At 35.3% G+C, this 14,197-nt stretch overlaps 1 protein-coding gene across 4 annotated transcripts in view; it reads left to right on the top strand.

Annotated features, from left to right (window-relative positions):
- The window catches only part of LOC132153087 (adenylate cyclase type 5-like), an 89,210-nt gene extending 75,013 nt beyond the window's left edge, over nucleotides 1-14,197 (top strand). For 2 of the 4 annotated variants that reach the window (XM_059562274.1, XM_059562276.1), the window contains 13 exons: nucleotides 1,015-1,037; nucleotides 2,894-3,038; nucleotides 5,134-5,231; nucleotides 5,513-5,600; nucleotides 6,388-6,504; nucleotides 6,850-7,014; nucleotides 7,896-8,071; nucleotides 8,965-8,985; nucleotides 9,216-9,348; nucleotides 9,535-9,798; nucleotides 10,280-10,484; nucleotides 10,648-10,772; nucleotides 11,368-14,197. In XM_059562274.1, coding sequence (XP_059418257.1) covers nucleotides 1,015-1,037; nucleotides 2,894-3,038; nucleotides 5,134-5,231; nucleotides 5,513-5,600; nucleotides 6,388-6,504; nucleotides 6,850-7,014; nucleotides 7,896-8,071; nucleotides 8,965-8,985; nucleotides 9,216-9,348; nucleotides 9,535-9,798; nucleotides 10,280-10,484; nucleotides 10,648-10,772; nucleotides 11,368-11,496 — 1,689 coding nt within the window. In that variant the 3' untranslated portion in view covers nucleotides 11,497-14,197. Of the gene's footprint in view, nucleotides 1-1,014; nucleotides 1,038-2,878; nucleotides 3,039-5,133; nucleotides 5,232-5,512; nucleotides 5,601-6,387; nucleotides 6,505-6,849; nucleotides 7,015-7,895; nucleotides 8,072-8,964; nucleotides 8,986-9,215; nucleotides 9,349-9,534; nucleotides 9,799-10,279; nucleotides 10,485-10,647; nucleotides 10,773-11,367 lie in introns of all 4 variants that reach the window. The other 2 variants (XM_059562273.1, XM_059562275.1) reach the window with 1 other exon arrangement.

Below are 14,197 nucleotides of genomic sequence, written 5' to 3'. Positions count from 1 at the left end.
AAAAGGCATATTCTATACCAATTCTACAGCAAAAAAACAAAAAATCCAAAAAAAAAAAAAAAAAAAACCTTAAAATGTTTGCTATAAGTTCTGGACAGAGTCGAATGAGTTTTGTATGGTCTTCTAAACCTCAAGAAAAAGCCTTTTGCTTGTTTGAACCCAGTTTTGGAGACATAAACTGTCCTCAGTAGTAATAGTAATTTTAATATATATAGTATTAATTACTGTGTAAAGCAATCAGATGTCTTTGTAGGCAGTATCTATTTTTTGTGTATTTCAGTATCCATTTAAAACGCTTTGAGGAAAACACAAAACACTAACCGCTAAAGCGCGTGTGAAACATGAGCCTATTTGGTTTCCTCTCCATGTTTCCCATGTCCTCCTACCACGATAAATCAATGCCTCATCAGCAGGCTCGGTTTACTTCTGTTCTCAGTGGGGTCGGAATTGAAATTCCTCCAAAAGAGCTTGTGGTCATAAATCAAGCCACCTGAATCAGCTCTAAGCTTGTTTATACACAATGCCAGTCATCATGTATTCGGTTATATCAGTACAGACATAATAATTTCTCAGTCTCACAGCAGTGCTCTGTTTTCGACTTTGCAGTCTTTCCGTAAAATGATTGTCTTTATTTATGTATATTTCTTGTATTCCCCAACCTCTCCCGTCTCCCTGTTTATATTTTGTTCCTGCGTTAGTCACTGTTCTGTTATTTGCAGCATGACAGTATGAGAAATGAATAAAGATTTATGCTTGTTTTGGAATGGGGTGTTGGGTAAATCATTGTTTTTTTATTACTCCAACAAGAAACGAAGTTTGTGTTGCAAACATTTTCCAGGGAAAATAAATTCTAGGGAAGAAAGCTTTTAAATTCGCTCAATCCCTTTAATCAAGAACTTTTGTTTCTTTTTTTTGTAAAGGTCCTCCAAAAGGGGACACTGTTGTGCTGATTTTACAAATGCTCATATATTCTGCATTGATGTGTAATGCATTTCTCTTCCAATTTTGTTGCAGGGGTTTGAGGATCCCAAAGACAAGTGAGTATATGGAATACATGCTTCCTTCCTCCACCCTGCATGCCAGTTCTTTTATTAATAATTGATTACAGTATGTATCTGATATACACTGCTGTTTATATGTTTGGAGTCAGGAAGGTTTTGGAAAGAAGTGCGACCCTGGACCACAAAAACCATTCAAGTCACTGGGGTATATTTGTAGCAATAGCAAAAAAAAACAAAAAACCATTGTTTGGGTCAGAATTATCTTTTTTTTTTCTTTTATGCCAAAAATCATTCGGATATTAAGATCATACATTTCCCACTGTAAATATGGAAAAGTAATTTACGATTACTAATAAGCATTGCTAAGAACTTCATTTGGACAACTTTAAAGGCAATTTTCTCAGTATTTAGATTTTTTTTGCTCACTCAGATTTCAGTTTTTTAAATATCAAACCATACATCAATGGAAAGCTTAATTTTTTTTTTTTTTTTTAAATATACCATTATGACTGATTTTGTGGTCCAGGGTCACGTTTTAAAATGTAATTTATTTACAGTAAAGCTGAATTTCCAGCAGCCATTACTGTAGTCTTCAGTGTGACATATAAGAAATCATACTAATATGCTGTTTTGCTGTTCAAGAAACATTTCTTATTATTATTATTATAATTATCAGTTGAAAACAAATTTGGTGTTTAATATTTTTGTGGAAACCATAACAGTTTTCAGGATTCTTTGATGAATGGTTCAAATGCACTTGAATAGTAAACAGCATTTACTTGCAATCAAGTTTTTTTTTTATAAATGCAATAACTGTACATTTTTAATCAATTTAATGCATTCTTGCATTGAATAAAAGTTTGAATAGTTTCTTTCAAAAATAAAAAGTCTTACTGACCCCAAACTTTTGAATGGTGTGTGTATATATAGCTTTGCATTAAGTAACACTTAAAATGAGTAAAACTATCATTATGAAACGTATAGTACAGACTTTTAAATGTGGTTGAATGCAATGCGTTCAAAGCAGTTTATTGGTTATAAAATAACCAATACAGACACGGAATGCATCAGTTGAATTATATATCAAGCAAGCAAGTACTTGGTTGTTCAGTGTCACATAGTAGAGCTGCTGAATATGGGGGGTGGGAAACTGCAAAATGGATTAAATGACTGAAAAGGGAGTTAAGTCTACTAAAGTTGTTTGTAGTTAAAAGATATTTAATCATTGTAACTCTAAGTTGGAAAAACAAATGGAAAAAACACACAACTTTGTGAATGACGTGCATTTGTTGTTGTCAGAAACTACTGAGCTGTTGGCACAGATTCCATGCAGGCCTACTTAATAAGACACTAAAATATATTCAAATTTGATTGAACTGCCAACTATAAATCAACTAATCAACACATGCATGTAGTGAGAACTTAGAATCCTGGGACTCTTGATACTTACACATGCATCACTGTGCTTTTCTAGTCAGCATTTATCTAAACATGTGAATGCAGATATGCAAGCCAGTTTGCTTCATAAGGCAATTCACAATCAAACCATATACTGTAACTGAGCGACTCCAAACCCGTTATATGTCCATTTTGAAACTTCTCTGTCAAATGAGCACTTTCTAGTTTTTCTAATGTGATTTAGCAGTTACTGCATGAACATGACTGCAAGGTCTTGAATTCTTTAGCCGATGATTTGTTCTTTCTCAGTGTAATCAGCTCAGTTTTCATCCAAGGCTGGTAACCATGTTGATTCTAAAGCTGCCCTTTTGGGGTTGCGGTACTGCTGCTTTTTAATGGTCTGGCTGTATACTATTAAGTTAAATGATAACTAAGAGGGGAAGAAGAAGGTAGAAAAACGGTCTCGTCTTGTTATCTAGACATTTCATTTTCAGAAACGCCCAAGAAAACCTGAACCCTGAGGATGAGGTGGACGAGTTTCTGGCACGTGCCATTGACGCTCGAAGCATTGACCGATTACGGTCCGAGCATGTCAAGAAATTTCTGCTGACATTCCGAGAACCTGACCTGGAGAAGAAGGTATGGCTTTCATGTCTGTGAATAGCTTCAGTGATAAGATGAACCTTAATACCACAACTTGATTTATTAGGTAATGCTAATCCACACAATGTTTTTTTTTCTTCTTCCATGAACCACACAAAAGGAGAAGTTTAGCAAAGTGTTCACACTGCTCTTTTCCATGCATTAAACAAAATATATTGAAATAATTAAAATATGACATAAAATAAAATGGCAGCTTACTGAAATAAAATAAATTTATGTACTAAAATTACTAAAACTGAAACAAAAATAAATTTAAGATAGATAGAAATAAGTCTAACAAAAAATGACAAAAGCATATAACAAAATTAATCAAACATTAAAATGTAAACTGAAAATATAAAAATAAAAGCTTAATATTAATAAATACTAAAATAGTAGATAATGAATGCTTTAATAACAGCTGTCAAGCTCCAAAAAAAACTATAAAATTAGTCTGTTATGCACTATATTAAAGCTTCTTGTGAAGATTAAAAAATTTCACATTGTTGTCCACAGAAAATCTTGATTGCACTTTACGTCAGTCGATCATGTGAGTGTGTTTTTATGCCTGTCAAGCTTAAATAATAATAGTTATTATTAATATTATTATTATTATAGAAAAAAGTTCTTCTGATTTAAATGCATCATCAAGCTGACATTATCTAGCCTTCTAAGGATTTTGTTGTAAATTGCATGACTTGTGAGCAGGAAACCATTTAACAGATCATTAGTTATTATAACTGGTAAATTGTTCAGTCAGTTGAAAACAATAGGTCAGTGAGCCAATCAGATGTCCATTATGGTTCTGTTGTACAGAAAAAAGTATTCAGCATAGCTCAAAGATGTGGCATGCTGCTAAGATGAATAGAGGCAATGAAATTCAAGGTCCAGGTTCAGAATGAGTCAGAGACTGACGTCTTTATGCTGCACTGTGATTTAAGGCATTTTATGGTGTTACCTTCAAAGCATTTGTCACATTGACCTCTCCCACCTCAGAGAGATGCCCAAACTCTCCCAGAAAAGATGCTGTTTCTGTCACAGTGTAGGAGAATAGGATTCTCTATAAAGATACTGATGGAAGGGTAGTAGAAAGTTTCTCAGCCTCTGCATTTATGTTCTCATCCTCCACTTTTAGCTGGTTGTGTGCTGGTCCTCGTACTTCTGATCACACTGCTCTTTCAGAGACTTGCCTCCTGTTTGGAGGGGAGATAATTATTGCTTTTGTGGTCTTTGATTGTCTGTGTCCAGAACGTCTATTTTAGGCTGATGAATGAAGCAGTTATCTTCCATAGTCTTTAAAGATGTGTACTTGATTTTTATTTTATTCTTCTTTTTTAAATTTATTTTACATATTTACTGTTGAGTCTGAAAAGATTTGTTGTTTTTGAAATAAAATTTTTTTGCTTTATTTAGAAAGGATGAATTCCATTAATCAAAATTGAGAAAGACATTTATGTCACCAAAGATATATCAAATAAGTGATGTTCTTTTTAACTTTCTACTATCATCAAAGAATTCAGAAAGAAAATGCATCATGTTTTCCGCAAAAACATTAAGAAGCACAGCTGTTTTCGACATTAATAAAGAAACGTTAAGAACCAAATCAGCATGTTAGAATGATTTGTGAGGGATCATGTGCACTGAAGAGTATTTTATTTTATTTTACTTTACTAACAACTGGATTACACACACAGTTTTTAAAGATCTAATATTTTCAGGGTTTTCAGTACTGTGGAAGTTTTACAGTAAAATACATTTTACAGTTGTAATTTCCAGACCTAAATGTCCTAAAAATGTATAATGCATTATTTCTTTGCTTATAATACTAAGATAAAAGATTTAACGGGCTTGAAATTGCTCTTTGTGTGTGCAATATCTGTAAAATGTTTTTAAAATCATCCAGTTATCACAAAGAACTGGAAAACATTTGCCTGGGAACCCTAGTGTTTCAGTAAAAACTGAATTAAACAATGAACATTAACACATCCTCACCTCTCGGTCAGTAAAACACTTTGTTTTATGCTTTCACATGGCATTTAAACTGTATTTGTAACTCCACTCTTTTCTCTCCTCTTTCCTCACCTTCTCTCAGTACTCCAAACAGGTAGACGCCAGGTTCGGAGCATACGTAGCCTGTGCCTCCCTCGTCTTTTTATTCATCTGCTTCATTCAGATCATCATTGTGCCGCAGTAAGTACACTTCAGTTAAAATACCTGATTCTTGCAAATGTTTTCTGGTCCATTCAAACAAGCCATAGGCTTAGAGAAGGTTTTGTTTGATTTATGAATGGGAATACACTTGAGCTTTCATTCGTTTCGATTTTGTAAAGGTGAAGACAGTTAGTATCTGAGCAGCCAAAGCAGGACTCATCTCTCCCTTAGACCCTATAATAATTATGATATATATTATACATATATAGCTATTTTCTATTCACCTAGTCCCCTCTCTACACCTGTTTGTTGCTCTGCAGCTCCGGGCTGATGGTTGGCTTCTATATGGTTTGCCTGGTCCTTCTGATGGCTGTCATGTTCATCTCAGCCATTTACTCCTGTTTTGGGGTGAGTTAAATGTTGGTATTAAAACAATCTGAGCGGGTTTGATTGATTTGGGGCTTTTAGGAGCGTAACTTTGAGCTGATCTCCAGAGACAATGAGTCACACAGAGCAAAGACAGAGACACAATGAAGCGCTGGCAGCTCATTTGTGAGCACTGAGGTGGAACTGTCACTGTATTGCTCAATGGGTGGCAAGGGGCATCACTGGTCTTTCCTTAGAGATGCTGTGGAACTAGATTCCGAACTTCCTGACCTGTGAAAAGTCTTTTATAAAAGCCCATTCTACAAAATCTCTGCAAACCCACAAGATCCATAAGGTCTTTGCTTTATGTTTTTTAGACACTGTATTTAATTTGCATTTATTTAAGATAAAATACAGTGAAAACAGTAATATTGTAAAATACTGTAAAATAACCGTTTTCTATTTGAATTAAGTTTAATGTATTCCTGTGATGGCAAACCTGAATTTTCAGCAGTTATTACTCCAGTCTTCAGTGTCACATGATCCTTCTGAAATCATTCTAATTTGCTGATTTGGTGCTTAAGTAACATTTTGTATCATCAGTGTTGATAATATTTCAAAATATTTTTATGGGAACAGAGATACATTTTTCTTTTTTTTTCAGGATTCATTGAGTAGAAAATCACTTCAAATGTACAATTTTATACTTTTATTTGAAAAAAAAAGTTCAAGATTTTCATCATGTGACAACATTAAATCATTCCCAGATAGTGTTGGGTTATGTTTAGTAATATAGTGAAATTCAATTCATGTTTCTCTCTGTTGACAGTTTTTCCCTGTGCCTCTGCAAACTCTCTCAAAAAGAATTGTTCAATCCAGACTCAACAGCACCCTGGTGGGGGTTTTTACAACCGTCCTGGTCTTTCTCTCCGCTTTCATTAACATTGTGAGTCTCACAAGTCTAAACCTCAGGATTCTGTGCCTTAATGCCTCTGATATTTAGTTATTTCATACACTAGCGATACATACACTATATATCCATGTAGTCATACAACTAACGTCTGACAGTATTTCAAGACTTTCAGGAGTAGAGATAGAATTGCAAAAAAAAAAAACATAGAAATAGTTATGCAATCATGTATAGTGTTGCTAGTGGCACTGAAATCATATAATCTGAAGTAATTGACTTTTAACATGGAAGTGCTTCACAGTTTGCTACTCTGATTTGTAATGTTTAAATGAAATACTGTCACGTACCTTCATCTGAGAAACATTTTTATCTGTCCTGTAGTTTACCTGCAGTACGGATGACCTGAAGACATGTTTAGGGCAGGAGTTTAACATCAGCCCCAGCGATGTAAATGCTTTCCATGTCCGCTGCTCTTCTTTCAACTACTCCCTCTGGTCTCAGGGCAGCCTCTGCAACAGCTTGTCACCCACCTGCAATTTCCCAGAGGTGTGACACTGTTCTCAGATCAGTTTAGTTTGTAACATAGTGAATAGTTCACATAAAATAAAATATGCTGGAAAATGTACTCCACTTCTGGCCATCCGAGATGCAGATAAGTTTGAGTTTTGAAATTTAGCATTACATCACTTGCCCACCAAAGGATTCGTTGCAGTGAATGGGTGCCGTCAGAATGAGAGACCAAACAGCTGATAAAAACACTATAATACACAAGTTATTCAAAGCAACTTCAGTCCATCAGCTATTAAGTTGGTTTTTAACTCCGAACCATTGCTTTCAGTTGAATTATGAGTCTTCTATCCATAATTTTACTTTCTCCAGTGAAAGTCGTCTCTTCTGAATCAGGAGAGAAATATCCACAGATCAAGTGTTGTTTACAAGCAAAAACAGTTCTAAACAAATAAGTATGTTGGTTGATTTTGTTGTGGGAGCACCACAAGGGATGTACTTTTTTTTGCTGGAGGGTACGTTATTATGAATTAGATTCAAACGTCTTAATGACAGATTTGTTTATTAGAAAAATGCAGCTTTTGCCTTACAAGTTTATAAACTCATCATCTTGAATGGCCTAAGGGTGATACATTTTCAACAATTGTACATTTTTGAGTGAACTATCCCTTTATATAGTCAGTGAGCCATTTGGACTAGCTACTAACTTGTTTGGACCAGCTTGAAACCAGCTTATAGTACCATGTTCCATGCCTGACAACTTAAATCAATATTTTCCAGCAGTGATAGGCCTTTAAATTTATTTTTCATAGTTGTCATTTTAGGCACTGCTCTGAAATGCTTGTCTTTTGATAAATCATATATGGAATAAGTTAAGGGGAAAGAGAAAGACTAATGCCTGAATGTTTTTCTCTCGACAGTATTTCTCTTCATGTGTGCTGCTCAGTTTACTGGCCTGCTCAGTGTTCCTACAGGTCAGCAGTATTGGTAAACTCTTCCTCATGCTCTTCATTGAGATCCTGTACGTGCTCATCATGGAGGTGCCTGAGGTCAGCCTTTTTGACAACGTGGACCTGCTGGTCATGGCCAATGCCATGTGAGTATCTAGATTTTAGTCTAGTTGCACAATTACTTGGATCAGCCTCGCCCTCATCATCATCCTCATTCCTATCATATATTCTATAGAACATTTTAGATTTATTTATTTTTGACCATAAGGTTATGTCTTGTTTATTTTATTATTATTATTAATTGTTTAATAATGTTGGAACATGTCCCTACCAAATTTATGGGACTGCTAAATATTCTTTAACACAGTTGTGAACTTGTGCTTGAATGCAAACTGTTAAAAAGTATTTTATTTTATTTTTACATAAAAAAAAACAATTGGTTTAGAAAGATGTCTGCTAGCAAGGGCTGCATTTATTTGATCAAAAACAGTGTAACAATAATATTGTGAAATATTATGGTTTAAAATATATATTATCCATTGTAATAGATTTTAAAATTTAATTTATTCCTGTGATGCAAAGCTGAATTTTTTATCTTAATCAGTCCCCAGTGTTACATGATCCTTCAGAAATCCTTCTAATATGCAGATTTTTTTTTGCTTAAGAAGCATTTCTTATTATCAATGTTGAAAGCAGTTGTTCTGCTTAATTATTTGTTTGTGAAAACTGTGATCCATTTTCTTTCAGTACTAAATGAATTGAGTTCAAAAGCATTTATTTGAATTGAATCTATCCTTGCTGAATAGAAGTTTTAATTTCCAGACTTTTTAGCAGTAGCATAAGTAGGCACAATATCAATTTTCACAGTATCAGTTACTGTAATTCAGTCAACTTTAGTTTACAACTATACATAGCCATGATAATGGATCCTCTGTTGAGTGTTTACTTGCTGATTTGTCTTATCAGTTGAAGATAAAGTGTTGTCTGCTGTGCTCTGTCCATCTGATACAGTATATGTGCTTTTTCTTTCTTTTCACAGAGAGTGTATTAATGGAACAAGGTAAGATAAAAATCAATGAAATATAAACCCAGATCTTAAAGAAATGGCAGAGAGCATGTTGTTTTTATTGCATGACTATAAAGATTGCTATGTAGCCTGATATTATTGTTATATGATAGTCATCATGTTAACAGATTAGCATGTACGTGATTGGATTTGAATGCTTTAGATCATCATGCTGTTGTCTTTTAGTGTGAAATCATTGATGCTCAGTGCTCTATTTGTTGTAGCTCCGTGATAGACACTCGGGTTCCTCTGAAGATCATGACTCCAGTCGTCATCACTCTCTTTGTGCTGGCGCTCTACCTTCATGCACAGCAGGTGGAGTCTACAGCCAGACTGGACTTTCTCTGGAAGTTACAGGTCTGTTCATCTGTGTATGACCTTGCAATAATGCAGATATTTTGTGAAAACTGTTAAATATGTATTGCTGTCCATTAAATGATCCAGTTTGGCTTTCAGTGTTGCAGCAGTGCAGCATTTATCAAGTTGTTAGCGCTACCTTTCTGTTATTTGTAGCATGGTCCTCTATTTTTGTTGTATTCACAGGCCACAGAGGAGAAGGAGGAGATGGAGGAACTTCAGGCCTACAACCGTCGGCTTCTCCACAACATCTTGCCCAAAGATGTGGCTGCACACTTTCTGGCACGCGAGCGGCGGAATGACGAGCTGTATTATCAGTCGTGCGAATGTGTGGCTGTCATGTTTGCTTCTATCAGCAACTTCTCCGAGTTCTACGTGGAACTGGAGGCCAATAATGAAGGTGTGGAGTGCTTGAGACTCCTCAACGAGATCATTGCTGACTTTGATGAGGTACAGTAACTTCTAGCATTTCATTTTCTAACCCTTATTTGCAAAAGCTGCAGTTGGTGTTGAAAAGATATCGTGACAGTCATGAAAAAATATAAATAAAACAAAAAAATAATTAAAACTAATCAATTTTAAATAATCTATATTTAAATGTTTATTCATAAAAATCTGTATATACAGTATGCATGTTTTGTAGTGTTTTTGAAATTCATTTATTATTATTATTTAGTATTTATTAGTAAATAAATGGAAAACAGACCTTATTTTTTTTAAACTAGGTTTATACTATTTTTTTAGTTCTTGCATTAAAGATTTTTAATTTACTTTGCAACAGTTGATCTTTATTTCAAATTTAAACCTGTGTGTGTGTGTAAAACCTGCATCTTCACATCTTTCTAAAATAATTGTATTCTTAGAAATGTAGAATTTTAATTCCTTCTCATTTCTAGATGAAAGTCATCACCTTATTTCACTTTTCTTGCAGATCATTAGTGAGGATCAGTTTCGTCAACTAGAAAAGATCAAAACCATTGGCAGCACCTATATGGCCGCGTCTGGGCTTAATGACTCCACTTATGATAAAGCAGGAAGGTCACACATTCGTGCTTTAGCCGACTACGCTATGCGCCTCATGGACCAGATGAAATATATCAATGAGCACTCTTTCAATAACTTCAAAATGAAGATCGGTAAGGATTTGGCTTAGCCACACTTAAATTTAATAATATAATTTTACTGTAGGATTTAAACACTTTGTCAGACAAAGACTTTCATAGAATGACCCATATATTTTACTGTTGTAAAATGAAAAGTATGTTGTCTAGAGAGCTCATAAATGACCTTGTACTGTAGGTCTCAATATAGGTCCCGTGGTGGCTGGTGTCATAGGGGCTCGTAAACCGCAATATGACATATGGGGGAATACTGTGAATGTAGCCAGCCGTATGGACAGCACTGGGGTACCTGAGAGAATACAGGTGAGATGCATTTTTGACCAGTCCACACTGAAAATCTGTTATTTAAAAAAAAATCACAAGTAAACCTGGAAATAATACAGTTTTAAGATGTTGAAAATGTTATAAAGAAACATCATGTGACATGATTGACAAATATTTAATGTTGCTGCTGTTTGTGGTTTATTAAAATTTTCACTTAAATTGTTATTAATAACAATAATAGGCCCTAAATCTTGAAAATAAAGTCTGCTTAATTGCTGTTAAAGACTTAATTTGACCTAATTTGATGAGTGTGATGTGCTAGAGCAAAACTGGCACGATTTGTGGAATCAGCAATTCAAAATGATTAAGAAACAAGCATTGGATTTCAGAAAATACAATGCAGAGCAGTATAATCTAATTTGTAATATACAATATTAATTTAAAAAGGTAATTTTTTTAATCATTTCATGTAATTATTTGTTTTATTATTATTAATAATAGTTTTTTTTAATGCAGAACACAAGCTTTTGTTATTAGTGGTCTCAGGTTTAGATCAGTAAATCTGTCCATCCTGCTTTAGAAACTCTTCGACCTTTATAAATACTCATGTGCGCTTAATTTCTCTCTGTATCAGGTCACAACTGACCTCTACCAGGTTCTCAGCTCCTATAACTACACACTGGAGTGCAGAGGCGTTGTGAAAGTCAAGGGCAAAGGAGAAATGACAACTTACTTCCTAAATGGAGGACCTAACAGCAGTTAACACTCAACGTCTGATATTCAGAACATTTCTGAGATGATATGGAGAGGAGACGCTCTGGGCCGGGCCTGCCTGGCGGTTGAAGTGCATCCTCCTGGACCAATCACAATAGGATTTGTTCAGAAACAGACCTCAGCCAGTCTAAGAGTGGCCTCTTTGCACACTTTAGACTTCTTATAGGTTTAATGGAGGGCTTTGCCCTCTTTATTTAAGGCATGGAACAGCTCAGAAAGATGGTTCATCCTCAGAGACCAAAGAAACAAAGGAATCCTAAGGCATACCAAGCAGTTCTCCCAGTCTTATATTTCTTATATTGCCAACAAAGGACAGATGAACTGCATTCTCTGCACCTGGCTTTGGCTCTCTCAGGTGTGGCGGGACTGCGATCTTACTCCATCGACTGGTCCTGGTTGCTCCAAAACAATACTGCATAAAAAACTGAAGCCAATATACCTGTAAAACACATGTTTTATGTGTATATGATTCATCAGTGTATGTAAAGAGTTCTGTTCATATGGTCCTGTTGGGTTCAACACTGTCTGGGTGATATCACAGTAGATAAGAGGTATCACAATGAGCTAATATATGGTAGGCCATAGTGAGCACAGCAGCTGTATAAACCCTTTATGGTTTCCCGAACTTTGCCGCAGCGACTGTGGTTGTTACTGGTAATGGAGCTTATGTTACCTCTGAATGATCTACAGTTGAGAATTAACTTGAAAGGACCCAAAGTCATTAATTTTCAGTGTTGGGATTTGCCCATGTCCAAAAATTCAACAAATTTAGACTGACCTGATTGAGCACGTCAATCTGTCTTCAATCAGATACTGTAGTCGAGAATCACTTTGAATAAATGTTGTCCTGGCATTTAGCAATTTATGTCTCTAATCATGTGCAGGATTAGAGACATATGACAATTAAGTGTGTGTGGACCCAAATAGCCCAGTGTTTATGCTTTCAAGACTGATAAATGGCTGTCCACATTTACAAAGAGCACTCACTGATTCTTGTTCAGCTTTAGTATAATGCATAATGCACTGTTACAACTTGCATACGACACGTTCCTTCCAGAATGTTCATTTTATCAGCATAAATTGGTTTGTTGTCAGTAAAAAATTTGATTATACAAGCAACCAACCAGTATGGCAGATGGTGACATGCAAGTCGCTGGTGGCATAAACAGGGCATGTGACTTACAAATTTAAATTCACAAAACTACAGACACTTGTATACATCGAAGACACTTTTAAGGACAGAAGAGAACAGTCAAATATGGCTGTTTTTGTATTTTAACATTTTATATTTTGACTCCAAAAGCCAAATTGTCAAAGCTATTTTAGATGATATATTTTATACATTAATATATTAGAATGCTGTCTATAAACACACGTGTGTGTGTATGTGTGTGTGTGTGTGCACATACCTAATGGAATGCTACAATCCTGCACATCTGAACAGGAGAGAGAGGTTTTTAAGTGTAAATTCAGTCACTCTTTTGTTGCTGCATCCATTTGGATAAAATCAGTAACTAGCCTTGTAACCAAGTAAGCAGAATATGTTTGGCCTTTTCTCCAAAAAGGGTTTCTGCATCCTGTCAAGTACACTACAATGTAATTATGAGTAGAAATGGATTTGCACAAGGTGAAATGGCAAGTGAGTGTTTCAGAACAGCCACAGTCGTTTAAAGCTTGGCAAACACGTCTGCAAATATTGATTTTAGTCTTGCATTTATGGTGCGTGGGACAAGAAGTTTGGATCCTCTAGGGATGATTCTGTTATGCCACATATCTTCACCATTTTTGCACTGCAGCTCGACCAGCATTTCCTTCTCTCAGTTCAGTCTGATGGTACGACCCAATGAATGTCCATTTTCTCCAATGAGGCCTTTTTATGGAGTGTGTACACAAACAAATAGGCTACTCCATAAAGTGACACTTTTTTGCTTTGCCTGTTTCAGATCTTCAATTAATTCAGATAGTATTATGATATGATGTGTTGGAAAAATCAGCATTTTCTCAAACGTGTTATAAAACCATTAACTATTCGGTCCTGTTCGAGCTTATCAAAACTTGGACCCAGCTGGGCTTCCAGACTCTATATTTTCCTCAAAACATTTAGTGTCATTGCCATGAATTTTAAAATAAAAGCTCTGGTTGAATGTTTTTTGTATTTCATGTCATCATGGCACATGTAGTAAGGTATTTTAATGCTAGACAATGCAGTTGCCATATGAATTCCTAAGTTAAAGGTGAAGTGTGTATATTCTGCGCTGTTAGCAGCACCAAACGGATTGGATATGCTCCTTTTCCGCCATTGGTCAAATGAAAGTTAGCCCCACCCTAGACTCACGCCATTGGTTGAGCCAAATGGTCGGGATTCTCAAACAGCAAAGTTATACTCTTATGGCAGGATTTAGCTTTTGAATGGCTTAGTAGGTATCTCTGCATATTTAACTGGGAGGATAAAGTATTTAAACATTAAAAACACACTTCAGCTTTAATTAATTTCCTTGTGTTTGTTATCCAAACGAAAGCACTGAGGTAAGAGATGTCGAATAAATGCAAAATATCAGCCTATGTCCTGCTGAGTTCTAGCATTTATTCCAGTTAAGCTTCATCTTGGATTGTCTTTGCTTAACTGCAGTGTCAAAACTCAATGCTGTTTTTTTAAACATCCAAATAAACTATTATAACTAATTATGAAA

Source organism: Carassius carassius, chromosome 11 (assembly GCF_963082965.1).
Source record: "Carassius carassius chromosome 11, fCarCar2.1, whole genome shotgun sequence".
Taxonomy (NCBI): Eukaryota; Metazoa; Chordata; class Actinopteri; order Cypriniformes; family Cyprinidae; genus Carassius; species Carassius carassius.
Note: the sequence above shows the minus strand (reverse complement) of the source record. Positions and strands in the feature narration are given on the sequence as shown.